Source organism: Telmatherina bonti, assembly GCF_933228915.1.
Source record: "Telmatherina bonti genome assembly, chromosome: 19".
Taxonomy (NCBI): domain Eukaryota; kingdom Metazoa; phylum Chordata; class Actinopteri; order Atheriniformes; family Telmatherinidae; genus Telmatherina; species Telmatherina bonti.
In genome coordinates, this window is record NC_136617.1 from 30,007,858 (window position 1) to 30,029,592 (window position 21,735).

Below are 21,735 nucleotides of genomic sequence, written 5' to 3' on the forward strand. Positions count from 1 at the left end.
GTCTGATGTGCAAAGGACAAGAGAAGAAGTGTTTGGCTTACAAAGAACAGTATCAGAAAGTCCACAGTACCTGAAATATTCATTCATTCTTTCATTGTCCTAACCGCTCAATCCAATGAAGGGTCGCAGGCGATGTACATCCTGGACAGCTCATCAGTCCATCACAGGTACCTGAAAAATGCAGGAAGGAAATGGGGAGTGAATGCCTATTGACAGAAGTAAATCCTTCAAGAACTATTCCTGAAGACTGCTTAACCCAATAAAGTCAAACAGTTTCTGAAACTTTTAGCATCACTTTAGAAACTTTGTTCAAAACAATGTTGTAGACAATCTGAAACGCGTCTCCGGCCACATAATGGATACCAGGAAGCAGACGATTACACTGCAGTCATTCTGACAAATCAAACAATGATAAAAAAGTTTCCTCCCAGGTTTTCTTGGATCAAGCTTTAAGTTACAGCAAAACTTTTCAAAGAGTTCAGGGTGTGTTGAAGAATAAAGTTGGGGGAGAATTATTTACCAGAGTTACATTTGTTAATACTCTGTTTTTAGCATGAATACTTTGTTGCCACTTCAGTTTGCACATTTTATTAAATTTTTATGAAATGTGCAATATTATGTTATCAAATATGTAAGATATTCCCTTTTTTCTTGCATTATATGAGGAAATGATGTCTTCCCACATCATTTCATCACACTAAACTAGTTCTATATTAGTCTGACAGTTAATAATGCAGTTTTTTCCATTAAGGAAGATGGCATCTACACTTAACTACTTCTATGTTCACATGTCCAATTGTCCAAATGTCTAATCATCCAATCACATGACAGCAACTCTGTGCATTTAGTCATGCAGGCATGGTCAAGATAACAACCAGTAAATCTGCAGCAACTCTGCTCACCGTGGTGCTGATACAGGCCGGGGGCACAAGGAGGTGAATGGAGGAAGAAGATCTAGTTTAACCAGATGGGGAGGCGATGTGGACAATATCAGACAGACATGGAGGGATGAGGTTGTGGATGACCTTGGAGGTATGGGCGGGGGGTTGTTTAATGGTGTATGGGCTGTGATATGGTGATATGAGGGGTTTCAGTGATGATCTGAGTAACAGAAGTCCTGAACCAGGGAGACTTTGGTACAATCTGTACCAAATAAAGGAACCATTGAGTGTTCTCTGATTGCCCATCGTCCTACCTTCTTATTCCTCCCCTCAAGACCTTAATCATAGCTCTTACTTGCGCTCATGAAAGCAGCATTATTATCCCACCAGGTAGCTTCATCTAATAGCTGGACAGAAAAAAAAAAACAAGATCTCTGACTTCTAATACACCCTCGTCATATGGCTACACAACTTATTATTATAGATGTTGCTAGCTATGAACATTTCCTGAAGAGATGCTAACTTAATGTTTAATTGGTGGCTGATATCACCTCCTGTTACTGTGTGGTTCAAAGATCACCAGCAGTTTTTCCATCTCCGACAACAAACCACCTCCTGTTTGTCGTATGTTGTAGTTTTCAGAGAGAATAAATGGTGTAATAGTAGCTCAGTGAGATTTATGTGGATTGCCTGCTGCAATCCTGTAAGGAGATTAAAAGATCAGATCATTTGGCTGTGTCAGAATAAAAAATATTGGTGATTACTCAGGTGGAGGTAAAAGAATTTGTAAGGGAACAAAATAACATCAAACATCTAAAGAAAGAAGTTTTGACAGCGATAGTGGGCGAAGTTTTCCTTTGTTTAATGTCTCTGTGTGACTTAAATATTTATTTTTGGGACCTGGGGGCAAAAATTGATTGGATTTTTTCAGAATCTCCCGCAATATAAAAATGAATTAGTGTCGGCAAGCAAACCGTAAAACAGCTCTGTTCCTTGATGGGAAAGCCATCTGGAGCCTCAGAGTTTTCAGACTTTCCTGTTCTCACAGAGCGGCAACTTCAATCTTCTCCAAGTACATTCTTATTCTTTTTAAGCTGCTTTCAGCTTTTTATGTCACTTCTGTAAATAATAATATTGCTGAAATAAAACCGTTTGAAACCTACAGGGAGCAAGAGAAACAGGTTTTGACTGAGGAGAAATAAGATGCAATAGTGGAAGAAGTATTAGAAATTTTGTGTTAAGTTTAAAGCTTGCAGTAGGTTTTGCGTCTGGACGTGTCAGTGGGCTGGTCGTCTCTTCTTGTACATTCTGAAACGGCAACATGGTGTCCTTATTCTGTGCTGCCGGATTATTTAAAAGTAAAAGCCACTGTTTAAAGGGGTCGAGAAGAAAAAGGTGTTAATAGACACTTGGACGTGACCTCCAACTCGTATCCCAATCGTGAGACTTGAGTTTGTTCCATCTTTAAAACTAATGTTTTACACTTTATTCCTTTTTCACTTCAACTTCCTTTGCACTGGGCTCATTATGCACAAAAAGTGGGGGCGTAGAGACCTTGACACACTGGAAACAATGCGAATAAACATGAAATTATGAATAATTCGAAGGTGAAATATCAGTATTTTTGTCTATACACACCAAGACAATGCCAATTTGCAAAAAAATTTATTTTTGAACAGGTGCTAGTGTTGTTGCACAGGGACACAGATGCTTAATATAACTAGGCTTTATAGGTATGTTGCTTTCTTTCCGTTCTCTGCACATCTACAGCACATTTCAGTCCCTTTCAAAGAGCTTGCAGATGTGTAACCAGATGTAGCAAACTGAGCAGTATCACCAGAAATTGGGGGGATATTATGGTGCAGTGTATCATTGCTACCAGTAAAAGGAACACAGAAGAAGCTATGATATATTTCATGGCTACTGGGACCACAGCCGTCGACTGCACTGCTTCTCACCATTGCCATGTTTGCTATCTTGCTATTAGAAGGGATCTGGAAACATGATCCCTTCCAGTGCATGCATTGCTGATGTAAAGCATGCATGGGAGCATAAAACCCAGCGTATTGTGGTCCAGTCTCTGTAGTGGAACAGCTAGCACATGTGCGTCCAGATGGAATAACAAAGACCTCAGTAGCGTGTACTGGCAGCTGTACACCAGTCTGCCTTTTGTCAATAAATACAGTGGAAATATGAAGTATGTCAAACGTTGATTTTCCCGTTTTTGACAGTTTCCATTTGACAGGTTTTCACACATTTCCAGTAACAAACATTATTACAGGAATCATTAACTAAATGGTTTTAGAACTTAGTTGTAATTACTAAGTTAGTATAATCTGACTTAATCGTAGCTACACGTCACACCTTTGACTTTCCTTATAAAATTAGGATAACACATCATTTTTGTCATAACAAAGCAAAGTTCTTCCTCAGGCATGAGAAGATGGATGCCAAAGTTAGTTGACATTAGTGTACAATGCCCTCACCAGGACAACAGCTGCGTAAACCTATCTGTTTTATTGAAATTCTTTGTTCCTTTGAGCTGGAAAGTAGGAACACTGTCTGCTGTGGATGCATGAATACAATCCTATTTTCATCCATTTTCCTTTGCTTCTTGGATATTGGATTGCAGAGGAAATAGATCCGTTAGAAAAACCAAGACATTTTTCTCCCCAGAGACACTCACCAACTCCCCTTGGGGACTCCAGAGGCGTTATGGGCCTTAAGGGATGTATAATCTCTCCAGTGTGTTCTGGCTTTACTCCAGGGTGTCCTCCAAGAGGGACTTGCTTGGAAAAATGTCAAAAGCAGACAACCACTTAAGCTCACTCCTTTTTCATGCCTCCTATGGAACTGGGACGGTTCAGTAAATCAGCCATTCAGCTCAGGTCTCCACCTCTAACACTAGCCTTCACTCTACATGTGCGTTTGGGGAGCTACGGCCTGGTGGTTGTTGGTGGCTGTTGTGGAAGCAGGCAGAGGCCTTACTGGTGGACATCAGCAGAGGGAAGCTTTCAATCTTAAGGCTGTCTTTCCAACTAAATCCAACTGTGATATGTTGGTGCAGTTTATAAAGTATAGAATAGAAACAAAATGGAACAATCTAAAAGTACTTCATCTACACTTATGGCCCCCTTTATTCTGTCAACCCTGCTAGTCCTGCGTTTGACCCCATATGTTCCTTTAGAACTGCCTAAGTTTATGCCATAGATTCAACAAGTTGGTGGAAACATTATTTGGATATTTTGCTCCATATTGACATAATGGCATCCATTATGAGAATCTCCCGTTTCAACACATCCTGGAACTTCTCTCTTGGACTGAGATCTGGTGACTATGGAGGCCACTTATTGCCATGTTCATTGAATCAATTGGAGATGATTTGAGCTTCATGACACGGTGCATTATCCTGCTGGAAGTATCCACCAGAAGATGGTCAACTGTGGTCATAGAAGGATGGACATGGCCAACAAGTGGTGTTTAAAAGTGTATCAATAAAATATGTCAGACACCATTACACCCCCAGCAGCAGGATGCAGGGCGGATTCTTACTTTCTGGGTATTTATGCCAGAACAGGCATCTGCCCCGACCATGTCTGCTTGTCTGCAGTGCGATCATTTGCTGATATGATTAGCTAATTCATCAACTGTGAAAACAAGCAGTTAGACAAGTGAAACTGATAAAGGTGCATTTATTTCTTTATGTTTTTAATTAGAAATTCTACAATGATAAGACACGGATATTACAAGTTGATCAAGTTAATATTTCTTGAAAAAAAGTTGATTGTTTTCAAGTTGATGTTGCATTATGTTAAAAAATACATACTCCTGTCTTGACATTTGCTATAGTTCAATTTTAAGTTAGTTGAATAAATTATTGAATTCTTTACATTTACTTTTCATCAAACCCCAAAACATTAACTGTGTACTGTTTATTAAGGTTATATTTTATTGTCCGACAGGGGGGGCTTGATTCACCACTTTATCCCAATGAGAAAACTATCAATGTTTAACTAAAGGTAAAAAAAAAAAAAAAAGAAGAAGAAAGCCAAAATAAAGAAACAAAAATCATGAATATAACTGAGATTGCTCTTCTCTATCAAACACTTGTTCCAGGTTTGTTTAGAGTTGACTAACATCGACACTGTGGAAGGTTTTATGCACTGAAGCAGTTCTCCCTCCTGTTATCCAGTTAGGCATCACCAATGGTTTTCAGAGTTCTGTGTTTTTATTTAATTTAATAGCAAATTCTCTAACTGGTGAAGCTTTTAAGTATCAGGAAATAACAGTTCAGCCAAAAGACACATTTCTCAGAGGAAGAACAGCCTGCTGGGCTGTACGATACGACCCAGCTTACTGCGTTTTCCTACTGTGTTGCTGGAATCAAATTCATGATGAAATAATGGGAAAACTTTCAGCCTTTGAAATGCTGTCATTGTGTTGTTTCCAATTTAATGCCATCTTCCCTCCAACATTAGCTGATATTAAACTGTTTCTTAGTAAAACAAAAAAAGGGAAGCTGAAAGGACTGTAGAAAAACAGTTATTTTGAACGCAGTTTGTATGACATTAGAGATGCAAAGCAAAACACGAGATTTAGGTTCTTTCTTCTGTTTGGTTTTTGGCTTGTTGGTCCTCCTGCATATTCACTGTATTTAGCATATGTAAATGGATCATTTCATTCTGAAGGGTCAGTAACCTGCCTAGGGACATATAAGGACCGTAGACCTTGGAATGATATTCTGAATCAAGAGAAAGCTTTGACATTTTTAAATCTGAGGCCCCGTAATTAGAGGGTGTTGGGGGGGAAAAATGGCTGAACAATAGCCTGGGAGACTTGGCCTGAAACTTCTCTGGTTTTTGTTCTGCTTGACTTCATCAAAGCCAGGTCAGGTGTCAGAGCTTGGCCTGCATTGCTGGCCATAAGTTGGATTCGTTTCCAGTGCAGGTTTGACTCACCCAGGGCTGCCCTTTATCACTGATTCTGTTCATAACTTATATGGACAGAATTTCTAGGCGCAGCTGAAGTGTTCAGGGGATCCGGTTTGGTTGCCTCAGGATTGGGTCTCTGCTTTTTGCGGATGACGTGGTCCTGTTGGCTTCATCTGGCCGTGATCTCCAGCTCTCACTTGAGCGATTCGCAGCCGTGTGTGAAGTGGCTGGGATGGGAATCAGCACCTCTGAGACCATGGTCCTCAGCCAGAATGGGGTGGATTGCCCTCTCCGGGTTGGGAGTAAGGGTCGTGCCTCAAGTGGAGGACTTCAAAAATCTCGGGGTCTTGTTCATGAGTGAGGAAAGGATGGAGTGTGAGATTGACAGGCGGATAGTGCGGCGTCTACAGTAATGGGGACTCTGCACCGGTCTGTTGTGGTGAAGAAGGAGCTGAGCCAGAAGGCGAAGCTCTTGATTTACCAGTCGATCTACGTTCCTACCCTCACCTATGGTCATGAGCTGTGGGTCGTGACCGAAAGAACGAGAGGAGGATGAGAAGCTCGGTCATCCGGGAGGGGCTCAGAGTAGAGCCGCTGCTCCTCCGCATCAAGAGGAGCCAGTTGAGGTGGCTTGGACATCTGGTCGGGATGCCTCCTGGACGCCTCCCTGGTGAGGTGTTCTGGGCACGTCCCTCTGGGAGGAGACCCCGGGGAAGACCCAGGACACGCTGGAGGGATTATATCTCTCGGCTGGCTTGAGAACATCTTAGGATCCTATGAAGCACACGTCTCTTAAAGGGGGAGTTGCTTTAAGCAGGGTAATTTGCACAGATACCCCCCACCAGAGAGTTGAATGAATGGACTTTTTCAAAGATGGTCTAAGTAGAAATAATGTTCACATATTGTACTATGATTTGTCAGATTCTTAGAGCTGCAGCTGCATCTTTCCAATGCGATATTCATGTTCATACTGAAATTGTTTTTTTCTTATCCAGGCTGAAACGGTTTTTATCTCGGCTGTGTGCCAACTTCATTCAATCTACCCCAGTAACACATATGTGTATAAACTGCCTCTTGGGGAAAACATCTAACAATAATGTTTCCTTGGACCATCTTTAGCTTTGATTACAGCTACATTCACTGTGACATCATTTTGATAAACTTCTGCAGTGGTGTGTGGTGGATTTCCATCCATAGCTAGATCAGTTTTTCTCCTAGACATTTTAGTGACGATAGAAGTCCGATTGCTGTGCAAATTCTTCTCCACCACATACCAAAGATTCACAACATGGTTCAGGTCTGGACTCTGTGGTGGCCAGTCCATATGCGAGACTGATGTCTCATGTTTTCTGAACCACTCTTTCACAATCAGACCTGATGAATCCTGCCATTGTCATCTTGGAATATGACTGTGCCATGAGGGAAGATGGAACAATCTGATCATTCAGACAACATACTTTGGACACATAATGCTGATGAACCCAGACCTAATCAACTTCAGAAAGCCCAGATCACAATACTGCCCCCACAGGCTTGTTCATTAGACACTAGGCTATGATGGCTGCATCACTTCATCCGACTCTTTTCTTACCCTGATGCCACAGTCACTTGGTGTGTTTCCGTTACACCTGGAATTGCACAAAAAATAAATATGGCAATAAAAAAAGTGCTAATGAAAAGACCTAAATTTACAAAAAATGTCTCAAATAGCGCTAAAAAGTTTGGACACAATCATTAGGTGTTTTTTTTCGACGTTTCAATGTAGAAACATTTCACAAAAGTGTAATGGAAACACTTCTTTCGCATTTACGTGTCCCCAGACGTGACATTGGGGGGTCAAGATCAGTTCATATCTGGTAAAGATGGTGCAGAGCGGAGCAAACAATAGCGAATTTCGGAGTTTTAGAAAAGAAAATGAGGGAGAAAAACTTCAAAAACCCGTATTAAATTCCGTGCTTCAAGTAGAAAACACCAAAACAACGCTACATGGCTAACTTGCATCAGCCGCAATTTTCATAAAATCTCGTGAGTAATGACATTTTACAAGACTTTAGGCTTATGTCCTTAACGCTGTTCAATAGAAACAACCGCAAATCGCAATTGTTGTTTGTCGCAACATACAATTACGAATTTTTTTTAAAAAAAGTAATGTAAACACAGCTACTCTGGAACAGGGTCAATCTGGACTCATCAGACCACATGACCTTCTTTCATTGCTCCAGAGTCCAGTTTTTATTAACAAGTCAAAGCCTTTATTTCCAATAAGTGACTCCCTTCGGGCTACACAGCTGTTCAGTCTCATTTCCTCAAGTTCCCACTACTTTCAGCATTAAACATAGCTGTAAGTTCGACTTTTAGTTTGTTTTTTCTTTTTGTTGTTGAAATTTGATTTCACCAAGCATTAAAACAATCATCTAAGATTTTCTTCCAGCTACTTATTTTCTGAAAGACGATGGTTCCCCCAGTATCCCTCCAGTTTTTAATAATGCGTTGAGTATTTATCAACCCAATTTCAGTTATTTGTTTTGTTTGCTTAATGTCAATAATTTGAACCCTTCTGAAACAGTAAGTTATTTTGAATTACCACAGGTTTGAAACATCATCATCCATGCAGTAATTATTTGATTGGAAGCTCTTACCTGTTTGCTTAGTTACGTCCAGGTGGCGACTGTTTCTCAAACTCAAACCTTCATTTTGACTCCCAAGTATTAAAAATGACCTTGAGGTAGAAGAGATATACTTATTTTATTATCGACGTGCAATTTTTTTCGTCTTTCTAGCAGGGGCCTAAAAATACCATGCATACAAAGCTCAGAGGGCGGTGTAACACTCACTAACGATAATGTTGTTGCTTCTCTCACGGATGCCTTCAAGTGACAGCAGGTCATTGTTTCAAGTGCCTCCGTAGACCTGCTCAGGGCCAAACTGAAGCTGTTAGAGATCAGCTGGAAAGCAAATAATTGAAATCTCCACCTCCAACCCATGTCTTCCCACATACCGCAGCTGTGTGGGACTTCTAAAGTTTGGCCACCGCAGGCAGTCTACTGTATGCAACTCCAGTCTGTTCCCACACAGTGCCACCATCACTGCTGCACACCACGGGAATTAAAGAGGAAGAAGAGATTTCCTTTGGGCACTCTAATGGCACAGCGAGAGTGGGTGTACGGCTGTGAGTGGCTGAGGTGAACTGCTGAGATAAACATCTCTTAATGGTCAGTGGGAAATGGACTGACACACTGCTTTTTCTAACATAATGTTTTACTTTTTTCTGCTCAGACCTGGAGGCAGGCATGTCACCTCAACACCTCCAATAGGCACCTACGCTGCATGGTGAAGCGAACAGGACTGAACTGGCATGAAGGAATGCAGGCAGCTACATGGGAAGCTGAGACTGCATAAATAATTATCTTTTTTATCTTTTTTAAATAAAAAGGATTTTACAGAATCGCTCCCCATGGAAATAAATTGCCAGATGTTAAAAGAAAGAAAGAAAAGTTATCTTTAATTTTGTCTAGTGGCACTTCTGCAGTCTATTCTCCTTTTCCATCTGCAGAATGTGAGATATCATATCATAGCATATCATGAACTATATAGTGTAGTATATCAAACCATATTGTAAAATTTAATACTTTTTTCTTTTCCTTAATGCATTTAAAGAGTTTTTCACATTTAACATGGTCGCTCCAGCTTTTAGCTTAACATTGACAGCTTTTACATGATTAAATTTAATATCATAAAAGTAATTTTTTAATACCCATATTAGCATTATACATCATAAGATTCTGTATAATTAGAAATGTCTGATATTGGCATCCAATATCGACATTAAAAGGTTGTTTTAACTGTTTTTAATGACATAGCATTCATACAACATGCAAGTATTGTATATCAAACTCTTTAGCTAAGTCTCAAAATGACAAAATATAAGCAATGAAATATATATATATATATTTTTTTTTTAAATATATTTTTAGTTTGTTTGGCACAACTTGCTCCAAAAATATCAGTGTTGTTTGATATCTATATTGGAAATCAAGAAATGGACAAAATCAGTATATTGGATATTGGTTTAAAAAATGACTAGATTAAACATCCCTGTGTGTAATTTAATAGCTATATTACTGTTTACTGGTTAACTAGCGAACTGGGCTAGCCAGCATGCTAGCAAGGCTAATTATATAAAAGTTTTCCATGTTTATTTTTTTGTTTTTTTTTTATCTTGCTTTACCAACAACCACTGATATGGGTCTGTTCTTCCTCATGGCATCATGACTTGGCATATCATTTGTTTTTTTTGTTTTTTTGTACTTTGTATGTGTTTTTTGTGTTTTCTGCCCCTTTAGCAGCCATGTTGGCACTCTTCGCTCTTGGTGGCTTCCCACTGTGTTTTACTGTTATCAGCCAGCGGCAGCATGGTGCTAAGCTGGCCCACATTCACACTACCCTGGTTTCGCTGTAAGCTCCACAGCCACACCAGCTATCTGCACCTACTGAATAAACACCGCTTTACACTGCACATTATAGCTCTCAGTGGATATTCTAACAGTAATGTGTGCCTCGGGGTAACCATTTGGCATTGTCAGACATTTGGCTTTTTGCGTAGTAAGGTGGCATTTGACAGAAGGCTGTGACCTGCTTTGAATGGCTCTTTTGACATTTTATTAATTTTCATTTATGGAATCTGTTTATCTCACCTTTCATGAAGAAACAATTGGATTGGCTCAGTATTGGAAAGCTGCGTTAGCTTGCACACATGCATGGCTGCGTTGGGCTTTCAGAAATGCCATTTAAATGTCAGAATCAGTTACCATTAACTCTAAGAAGCAAATAATTCTTCCAGCGGTGTCACCAAATGTCATCAACATTTGTTGCCTTTCATTTCTGATTTAATCAAGTCTTGAGAAACTGGTTCAGTAAACAACGGCGAGGTGGGATTCTTCTGCATTTATTTTATTTCTTTATCTGCTTTACAAGCACTTCTCCAGAGGCCCCTTGGAGTACTTAGATGTTTCATCTAGGTATAGAAACCTCATCTAAACATGATTATGCTCTCTTGCTTCCAAGATACAGCAGCTCAGCAATACTTGAAGAGATTTTCACGATTAACTCTTTTCTTCTGCTCTCATGAAACCAGCATGACAGTATATGTTGCATTTGTTTGTAAATCAAAGACATTTCAGGTGAGAAATAATGTCTTGTTGGTTTCTGTAGATCATTCCTTTTGTCTGAAAGACTCCTGAAGCAATCGATACGTTGCACCCTGGAGATGAATATTGGTTCTTCTGCTTATTAAAGGAAGCTGGCATTGTGCTCTGAATCTTTATGAAATCATTTCCTTCGAGAGAGCATGCACATGAGAGGAGTTGGTGCTGATAACAGGGTTTTAAATCATTCATCAGTGTCCAGAAAGTACCACGACCACAGCACTTTTCACCACCTTTACTCCTTATAAAACCTCCATGGAAGACCTTGAAAGGAAACAGTTTTATTTAGAAAATAAATTAAAATGGATGAAATTGAGTCTCATAAGTATTTTTGAAGCGGCAACATATTGTGTTTCTTCTGAATACTTGAAATGGATGGTGGGAGTGGTGTGAAAATTCTCAGCTTTTCTGTGTAAAGTTGGTTAAAAACATTTCACAACAGAAGAGTTGTTTATTTTTAAAGGCCAGATAAACCAAAAACCCAGTTAAGTCCAAATTTGGGAAAATGAGTAAATGGCATAGTGTACTAGTCCTGATTACTGCTACAAATCAAACTCTGTGCTGTTATTAACGTTCCACGAATGTAGGAGGTGCCAAAGTTTGAAACATGTAACAGAAAACCATCCCTGATGCTGCAACACTGTGCCTTATTTCCACAAAGGTTGAAATATTAGCAGCATTATGCAAAATATCAGTTTCAACCTCTACTTACAGCTGAGCTTCACAAATTAGATCCCACATTTAACACGATTGGGTTGGACCTTTTATTTTTCTACTGAAGAGCAGAAGACATAAAACTCAAGGAAATTGGTGCATGAATCTCTTGGTACCTTAATACATCATCAAATTATGAAAAGAGCTGGGAAGAAAAAGAGAAAAACAAAACCAACAGTGACATTCAAAATACAGTATTATGTTTTGTTTTGTACTCATGCACTCATGAATGGTAATAAAATAGTAAGTACAGTCCAGTAGGGTTATACACATACATCAGTTTGCATAGATTCATGGATGCATGATCAAATTGCATCAATTCAAGAGTCCTTCTAGAAAATCAGTACAATTTAAGTCTGTCTGACCTTTTTGACCGTATTTTATCCATCAGGTCTATAAAATCTATGTTCAACCAGTTTTATATAAGCATAGAAATGTTTCCTTTAAAACAGTGTAAAAAAAATGTAACAACTGTCTTTTTTATGAAAAATTGTATTTTTTTAGTTGATCCCACTGCTTTTCGTTATGATCCTCATGGCTTAAGAAAAGTAAAAGCATACTTGGTGTATAACATAACTAGAAAAGAACCTTGGAGAGAGCAAACTTCCACCTTTAAATAGTTCCTCAATCCAAATGGTGATCCGCCTCACACCAAAATTAAATAAGTCCTTCCTTTTCACATTTCCAACAACTCTTTGACTTATCTTGAACACAAACAAACAGATAAATGCTGGTAAAAAACATAACCTCCTTGGCGGAGGCAATTTATAACTTCCAAAGAAACATAAACAACTGAGATGTCTAGCAGTGATGATGTAAAAAATGTGAAAAATTCAATGCTTCATCTCCTGTTTAATATTTTAAAACTTATGATAAGTGTATAAAAATAAAGAACATACCAGTGATATCTAACGTGTAGCAGTATCAATGCGGGAAAAAAATGTGGAAAAACACTAGAAGCCTGTTGTTATATCTTAATAACTAATCATTTCTAAACAAACATAAAAAGTGAGCATTAGAACATCTGTGGTCATACCTGCAAAACTAAAGACTTCTAAATAAACATAAAATAAACAACGCTTAAACTCCTTTGGTCACATCTTAATACATGTAATAACTAATAATTTCTCAATAAACATATATATAAAACATAGAACACACAACACAAGAACATCTGTGGCCTTACCTTGATAACTCGCAATTTCTAAATAAACAACAACTCCCCAGCAATATCTATGTGTAGCAGTGGTGATGAGAATTATGAAGTACTGAACACTGAACGTCCGTTTGCAATATCTTAATAATAAATAACGGCACTAGTAAAGAATATCCACCACTCACCTGGTACGCGCAACAGCGTCAACACTGAAATATCTCAGGAACCACACAACAACACTTAATGGGTAAAATCGCTATCACAAGCACACTCTTTGGGTGACCTATCGTGAGCTAGAGACAATTCTAGCATTTCAACAAAGTTTTCAATCCAGCCGTTAAGTGCGGTGGTTTTTTCCGGGAACTTCGTATGTGAATTCAACCACGCTAGGTTCATGTTTTATTACATTTTGTTATTAAAAACATGTAAATTATGTCAGCAGACCTACATTTTGAGGTTGGTTGTAAACAGCAATGACTTCCTGTTGGTCTCTCGACCAATAAGATGGTCAGATTTCTTCTTTTTTTTTATGATGGTGTCATCCAATCCCAGTCAACCCAATCCCAGCCAAATATCAGCGTGAGTTGAAATAATTATCTTCCAGTATTGAAAACAAAGTAATGAAGTAAAAAAAAAAAAAGGTAATACTAAAAATGGATCACCACCAAAATTAAATCAGTTCTTCCTTTTCATATTTCCAACAAGTCCTGGAAATTTCATGAAAATCCGTCCATAACTTTTTTAGTTATCTTGAACACAAACAGATAAACGCCAGGTAGAACATAAAGTCTTTGATGGAGGTAATGAACAAGCCCAAATACGGGCAATGCCTTACATCGTGCTCTAATAACGCGCATCAAAACGTGCATCAGAAGCACATCAAAAGTCTGCACATAAACACAACAGATGTCCTTACCTGTTGCACAGTCGCACTTCTCGGCTGCCATTTATTTATACCTGTGGATCCTTCAGAGCCAGCGCTCCAGAAGCAAACGAATTGCACTGATTCTGACATGAACTGCTATTCACATTTCCAATGACTCCTGAAAATTTAATGAAAGTTTGTCCATAACTTTTTGAGTTATCTTGAGCACTAACAGACAGACATACAGATAAACGGTGGGTAAAACATAACCTCCTTGGCGGAGGTAAAAATATACAAAGTTCATACATTTATTAAGTATTTTGGACAACACAAGAGACAACCAAATGGCTAATTCTTTAATGCTTCTTTTTAACTATATTTTTGTCTTTTATTACCTTAAACAGTGGTTTCCAAACTGGGGGGCAGGCACACCAGGGGGGGCCAGAGTCATGACGGGGGACGGGGGCAGCAAGGCTAAATAAAATTTGGGAGTTTTTACACTGGATGAATTTGTAAAAGTACTCACTGGAAATTATGATAAATGTACAAGAAAGACTTCAAGTAATAAAAAAAAAAAAAAAAAAAGAGAACAAATTATGATGGACCAAATCTGTCCCTGCTTGACCAGTAATAATCAATGGTGGGTAATAATGAGACCACAGTCTTTTGCAGGCACCAAAATATTATCTAATATCATAAAGTATGAGGCCAAACAAGTTGCACCACTACTTGGGGGACTTTTCATTCTCAACACAAAGAAAAGCCTACAGGTTACTTTAGAAATAAACTATCCAACTATCATTTATAGCAAAGTTCTTTTACTAAAGCAGCATCGTCTCGTAGAAAACTCCCCTCACCTAAAGTAGTTTGCAGAGATTCCTGCAGAGAGTCATGTCTGACTGCTCTGCCTTGTAGAGAAGTATGACTATATTTGTTCTTAATTGTGGTTTTCCTGTGTTTTGTTTCTTCAGATTTTGACTGGAACCACTTCTGGTCATGGAGTCGCTTTGTTGACTACGTTCAGTGCGTGCTGGCCTTCACACTGGTGGCGGCCTACATCACCTACCTCCTCCTGGACTCGGCGCTGTTTGTGGAATCCCTGGGTTTCCTGGCTGTATTCACTGAAGCGATGCTTGGCACACCACAGCTCTACTGCAACTATCAGAACAAGTCCACAGAGGGCATGAGGTACAGATCAATATGAAACTCTTGCTTTGTGTTTGAAGTCTTGACGGAGGCTTGTTTGGGTAAGGTCAGGGAGAGTAACATGAATTGTACAATTATTGTGTAGTATGGAATGAACAAGGACCTGAATCTTTCCTCATTCTAGGTCGATGAAAACACAAATATTCCCAGTTGGGGGTGATAAAATATACTCAATAAGAGGGCTGTGTTGGCTTAATGCATGTCACATTCATGCACAGTAGATCAAATGACATCCAGATAACAAACTGAGCTGTTATCTTGGGTTCATTGTGTGATACTTGTCCAGAGAGAAGTGTAGGGGTGTGACTTCTGGTTAACCATTGTATAACTCAGTGTTTTTCAGTCCAGGTCCTCAGGACCCCTGCCCTGCATGTTTTATAGATAACCCCACTTTCAGGGCACATTCACATCAGCCTTTTTGATTAGAATCCGAGTCCGTTTGCTCAGAAAGTCCGCTTCGTTTGGGGAAATGTAAATGCACCAAACAAATTGTGATTCGGACCAAAGAAGTGGACTCAATCCACCAACAAACACAGGTCTCGGTCTGTTTAAGCGGACCAAATACAGGAAGCAGGCTACAAAAAAAAGTTGCTTCCTGCATTTGACGTAGCATTGCATTGTTGATAAACACATAGCTATTGCATTAAGATTCCTCTGCCTCATTTGTTGTTCATACTGCGTCCATTGTTGCAATGTATTTCTGCTGTATACTTGCATAGGCCAAAAAAACAAAAACTGCGATAGTTTTGCCTCTATGTTTAACTCGCAACAGAGTTTTCTTCTTCACACGGATCTTGTCCTCTCTTTTGATAAATGCTAGTGCAGCGCCACCTCTGGTGAGAATGGGGATATATTATTGTAAAGGTTTGGCACGTTTGACCAAAGTGCAGCGTGAACACAATCTCGGTCTGCATGGATACACACCCCCCTTAGAACTGAGTGAGTCCCCAACCGGACCGAGTCTAGTGGACTATCCTGACGTGAATGTACCATAATACACCTGAATGAATAAAAGAGCTCTTGAACAGGCTGCAAAGAACTTGATGAGGGAGTTCCATAATCTGACTCGGGAGTTATGTAAGAACATGTTAGGAGGTCTGAGGATCTGGATTGAGAAACACTGATATAACCACACAGTGGCAGCAGTACTTAGTGGTAAAATATGTCTACTTACTCCTGATCTTTAAAATTAAAATTCTAGCTCACATTTAAACGACAAAGACAAGAGTTTTGCAGATGCCTGGAGAGATTTTAAATGTTTTTTTTTTTTTTTATACCAGACGGCATGCAAGGTCACTTTTTTTTTTTTTAATTCTGTGTTCTTTTAAAGCTACTTTATAAACTTTTGAGTGATGGGATTGATTTGTTTTGATGCTAGGATGTTTTTTCTTCTGTCAAGTTTCTGCAGGCTGCAAGTCATGCTGTTAGTCTGTGCTTCTGGAATATTCCCATGCATCCATGGTGCTGTGTATAAATGTAATATCACCATGTTTTGCACTCACATAGGCCCATATCATCGCTCTGTGCATCACTGTATAGACAATGCATACATTGTTGTTGTCCTGGCCAGTTACCACGGTTACTGTTCCATCACTGCTTTTAGTTTGTCTTGCTTAATTTTATTTGGCTCTTATGTGTTATTTTTCATCCTTTTGAAGTCTTTTGATCAGTTTTCTCTGGTGGGCTTTTCTCTGTAAAGTATTTGTTTTTGATTCTTCATCATTTGTTAGCTTTGTCTCAGCTGACATCAAAGCTGTAAGTCACATGTGTATGGTATACTGTACATTGTACTATACTTATACAGTCATAAAGTATGTCTTCTTTCAGTGCTATGATCTGATCCTGACAAGTGGTAGATATATTCTGCTACTGTACAGATGGCCTCACGTTTGACTTGAGAATATTTAGTTCTGAATGACTGTAAGGTGTTTTGGACCTTGAGCTACAAAAGAGCCAAAACCATCAGACTTTCACCGTCATGCTTGACATGTATAAGGCATTTGTGCTTAAATGTGCTTAAATTTATGCTTATGTTTTTCACCAAACATGCTGCTGTGCATTCTGACCAAACATCTCTTCTTCTTATCGATCCAAACGACATTGGAATTCATTTTCCTCGTTTTTCGTTCTTATGAAAAAATTTGTTCTACAATGCTTTAATAAAGATTGTGGCACTGAAGAAAATATTCTCAAGAACATTTCGGTTTGGACAAAGTTAGTGGTTGTGGTGTTTTCTGTTGCTCAGTGCAATAACATGTAGGGCTGCTCGATTATGGTAAAAAAAAAAAAAAAAATTCATGATTACTTTGACTGAAATTGAGATGTTATTTAACACAATTATCCAATATCTTTAACAACATGAATTTATTTAACAAATAAACAGCGGTTTTTAAACAATGTCTTTAGGATTCCACAAATTTTAGAAAAGCAACAAATGACATGAAGCTTTGTGTTACGACCAAGCGGCAACCTCCTGTGGTTAAAAGTGAAGCCTACGCGGAAGTGCATAAAACTGCAGTTCCCACTTCATCCACTAGGGGCTGGATCCAAAACAGAGCAAATCCCCATAGACTCCCATGTTAAAAAGGCCAACTTCACAGCAGGAATAAACATGTTTACAGCCTGGTTCAAATATCCATTTTCGGTTTAGAGGTCAGGTTTACCTTCATGACAACTGTGGGGAGAGTGAATGTTTTTCTAAGTCGCCCGTTTTAACGTAATTTAATCTCGAAGTTCCGCAAATTTAGGGGTGTGTCCTTTTGATTGACATGTACCAATTTCCGGCTTCAAGTAAGAAGAACGTAGAACAACCGCGGTTTTTAGCCGGTTAACAACGTGACTTAGCTTTAGCCCGCTAACCTCCGTTAGCTGGTTAGCTCCCGTTATTTCGGGGTTAGCTCGGTTAGCTTTTAGCTACAGAAAGCTTGGAGTTCGCTCAATGTCAATCATCTACCATGACGCTCACGACTGCCCTCTCAGCTCCACCTCTTTGCCCATATTTGTATTTTCCGGGCGAGACAACGCACATGACGCTGCCAACATGGCGACGGTAGGAACCGCCCACCGAGCTTCAATTCAGCTCTTCAGAAAGCTATGGGTGACATTACAGAGGCTCCGTCCATCTCTTTATATACAGTCTATGGTTACAACCCATTGTTTGGAAGGTTGGTGCAACAAAATACGGCAGACAACATGAATTCAAAAGAAAGGCAGTTTATTACATACCCCTGGGTAGCCCACACAATACAATCAGGCATGTAGCAACACACTAGGTTTTTTTGGGGTAAGGGGAACAGCTGAAAGGAAAAAACAAATGCTGTAAAACAACATATCACAATAAAAATAATAACACAATAATCAGTCAATGCAGCTTTTCCCATGTCCTTAATAGGGTGGTCTGAATAACCCAACACAGGGTATTCCAAAGAACCCAAACAACAGGGCAAGACTTCAAAAGAAAACAACGTCAAAACGTTCGCCACCAACATCCATCACAGAACCCAAGTTAAAGGAGAACAACCACCAGAAACAGACAGCTGCTTCCCCCTCCAGTCAAAGTGCAGCAGCGTCTTTTTATGTCCTGGCTTGCTCCCGGAATAGCCCTCTGTGAACCAATGAAAAGAGGAGGCGTTGACGGTGTGTCCGCGATAACCACTCCTAAATCAGAGGGCCAGGTGGCACTTTTATCCAGAATGAGCGTTAGGTGTGGTTGTCTCACAGGTGTTTGTAGCACTTTGTCATGACAAACAAACTGCGAATACTGATGTAAACTGAATAGATAAATATAAACCCGCCCCGTAACGGAGGGACATTACAGTGTTTAACTCGCCGAACTATGTATATAAAAATAATGTAGCCAGTTGTCACTGACAATGGTATAAACTATGTTGTAGTTTAGCTTTAGGACGGGAGAGGCTCCCGCTGCTCCTTCCTTACAGTAACTGCAGAACAATATGTGCCTTCAAGTCAGTCGCCAAAACACCAGAAAAAGTCTCTAATAACTCCAGTAAAAGTTGCTAGATTTTGTCGCAAGTTGCTTTTAACAAAAAAAAAAAAAAGTCACCAGATTTAGTGAGAAAGTCGCCAAGTTGGCAACGGTGTCTGAATGAAAGCAAAGCGGCTGTGGGAGGAGTTTACAGCACAGCGCTGCAACGCCAGAGACGCTCGATCAGCAACTGAAGACACCAGGAGAGGAAACTGCAGAGAAAAAAAAAAATGCACCCTATTATTTTCATGTTCGTTGAAAACCCAGATCGTAATCGAGATTAAAGTCAAATTAATAGCCCAGCCCTAATAACATGCTGTAATAAAACTACAGTAATGATTTTATCCAATCAGGATCATACATTATAATTTCCTCCAGGCGATAATTTAACTAGTCTTCATCCATGTTATTCATTTTAGAGCACGTCTCGTCAAGGATTTAAGTCTGTTGCTGGTTGTCCTGAAACAATCATGCAATAAAGGTGCAACAAACATTTCTATATCTACCTAAAAAAAAAGTGCATAAATAGGATTTAAGGTACAAATCTGTTCTTTCAAACTGTTTGTCATATTTCATATCAGCGAGCTTCCCCATAAATCCTGTAATAAAACTAAAAACCTCAAAACGTAGAACAGCAGCGAGTCTTCAACTAATGGGGACCAAGTATACAAAAAATTATATAGTTTCTGTCGAATTCCTAGTTTTCCCCTCAAATTTCAGACACATCATAACACACTGATTAATAATTATGGACCATCGCTGTCTTCTTCCAAAGTATTATGGGCTGATAATATGTCTAATGGAAATCTGTAATTCTCCTCCTTGATTAATGGTAAGTCTTCCTGCTGATGCCTGATGTTTTATTTATAAGTGAAACTTCAATCAGTGGCAGCTTAGAGGGTGTTGCATTGTCAGACACCCCGAGCGATGCCTCAGTAATGATTATATTGTCTGACATCTGATCATTCATCACTGACTCATACCGATTAAGCTTTGAAGCACCTGTCCAACAGGAGGTAAGGTAGAATCTGACAACTGTTAATTAAACGTACATGACAATAGACTTTTAGAGTCCCTCCTTACAAGTCAGTATGTTAATGAGGCATTGTGTCCGGCTCCGGCTTTTTTTCAATGCATCGTTTCGGCTCATTAAGGCATCAAGTCCCGGGCTGTAATTACAAGCTTAAATGTAACATTGATTTTTCTTTTCCCCTTTTTAAAGCGATGCATGATTTCAAAATCGATTCTAATAGCTCTCTGAGGCGCAGAGGTATACACGCCACCATATGTAAATAATCCATGAAAATGAAGGAAACATCAGTGGATTCCAGCACTGTAATTAAATCAGACTTGTGATAAGGTTTAAGCGATCATGTTTGCATTCAGAAAGTTTGAGATTTTTTCATTTGAAGAGAGAAGACACGTGCCAGCTTTCTTGGTGTATGTTTCTCTCCTCTTAGAGGCGTTTGTGCCCCTGCCTCTCTGCTGGTTGGCTTTCAGCTGCAGACAGATAACACAGCTCCTGCAGGGCTGCATGTCCACTTAACCGGCCATGACAGCTGCCACGCTGGGCCTTTCCATTGCCTCTCTGTCCCATACCTGATTTATTCCTGATTTCTTTGTACTTGATACTTTATCTCCAATCTACATTGTCCACCGAAGCTGGCTTCAGTATATGGACGCAGGAGGTGGTCACCCTCGCTTTCTCTTGCATTTCCAACTACACGCTGCGTTCCATGATTTGTCTTGCAAGCAGCAAGTGTTTCACTTTTCATTGAGCCCCACTCTGCGTGACGTTTCCAGCCAGCTTCTATATACACTCCTTCAGAAAGCATGTCAACAAACCTGCAGGCAAAGTTGTAAAAATTTTTTTCTACGGGAGTGGTCATACAAGTAGCATGGAGCACATCTGGATCCTGTAAAATGAATGTTAACTGCAGCAGAGGTGTCACTTGGTGTGTGCTGCTTCCAGTATGGATCGTTTTCCTGTACTTATTGTTGTTGAAACCTGTAGAGAAAGCGTTTTCTCACTCAGACCCTGATGACTGCCATTGACGTTTTTTAAAGAGGCAATTATTTTCTGTTGTCAAACATGGGAGCAGCAGGAAGCGTCAGTGCTGTCATTATTTTTCTCCCCTTTATCCATGAGGAGAAACGAAACAATGGCTTTCAAACAACTAATAAATTGAAGCTTTTTTAAAATCTTGTTTGGGAATAGATATTCTGACCCTGCAAAGACTTTAGTTGAAGAAAGTATAAAAGTTTCACCAACTTCCACTCTTTTGTCACTCATACTTTAATGTTTCAAAATGGGCCTGTCATGGTAACAAATTTTACTATGCGATTAATTGTCTCAGAAATTATTGCGATAAACGATAATATTGCGCTAAGTGATTATTGTTGTAATTTTGAGACCATTTTCAACTAAAATAACAATAATGCCATAATAATGCAAGTACACCCCTTCAAAAATCAACATACTTCAATTTCTAAAGAACATTTAGCGCAATGTGCAGACTAGTTTATGCACATCCAGTCCCCAGTCTGCTGAAACAGAATCAGGATTTCTTCTGGGGCTTTGGCAATATGGTTGTGTCATTTATCATGTCATTGTAAAGTTGTGGAATTGCCGTTTGTAACACGTATGTTTATCCAGACAATTTATACTGGCAGTGAAATATTTGCAACAATTTTCAAAATTCTGGTCAAATTGGCTTTCCACATATATATATATATATATATATATATATATATATATATATATATATATATATATATATATATATATATATA

The 21,735-nt window shown here is 39.2% G+C and overlaps 1 protein-coding gene across 2 annotated transcripts in view; it reads left to right on the forward strand.

The window, feature by feature from the left end:
• slc66a2 (solute carrier family 66 member 2) overlaps positions 1–21,735 on the forward strand; it is a gene marked incomplete at its 3' end in the record, with an annotated part of 52,124 nt that overhangs the window by 12,385 nt on the left and 18,004 nt on the right. For both annotated transcript variants that reach the window (XM_079258411.1, XM_079258412.1), the window contains one exon: positions 14,723–14,939. In XM_079258411.1, coding sequence (XP_079114537.1) covers positions 14,723–14,939 — 217 coding nt within the window. The remainder of the gene's footprint in view (positions 1–14,722; positions 14,940–21,735) is intronic.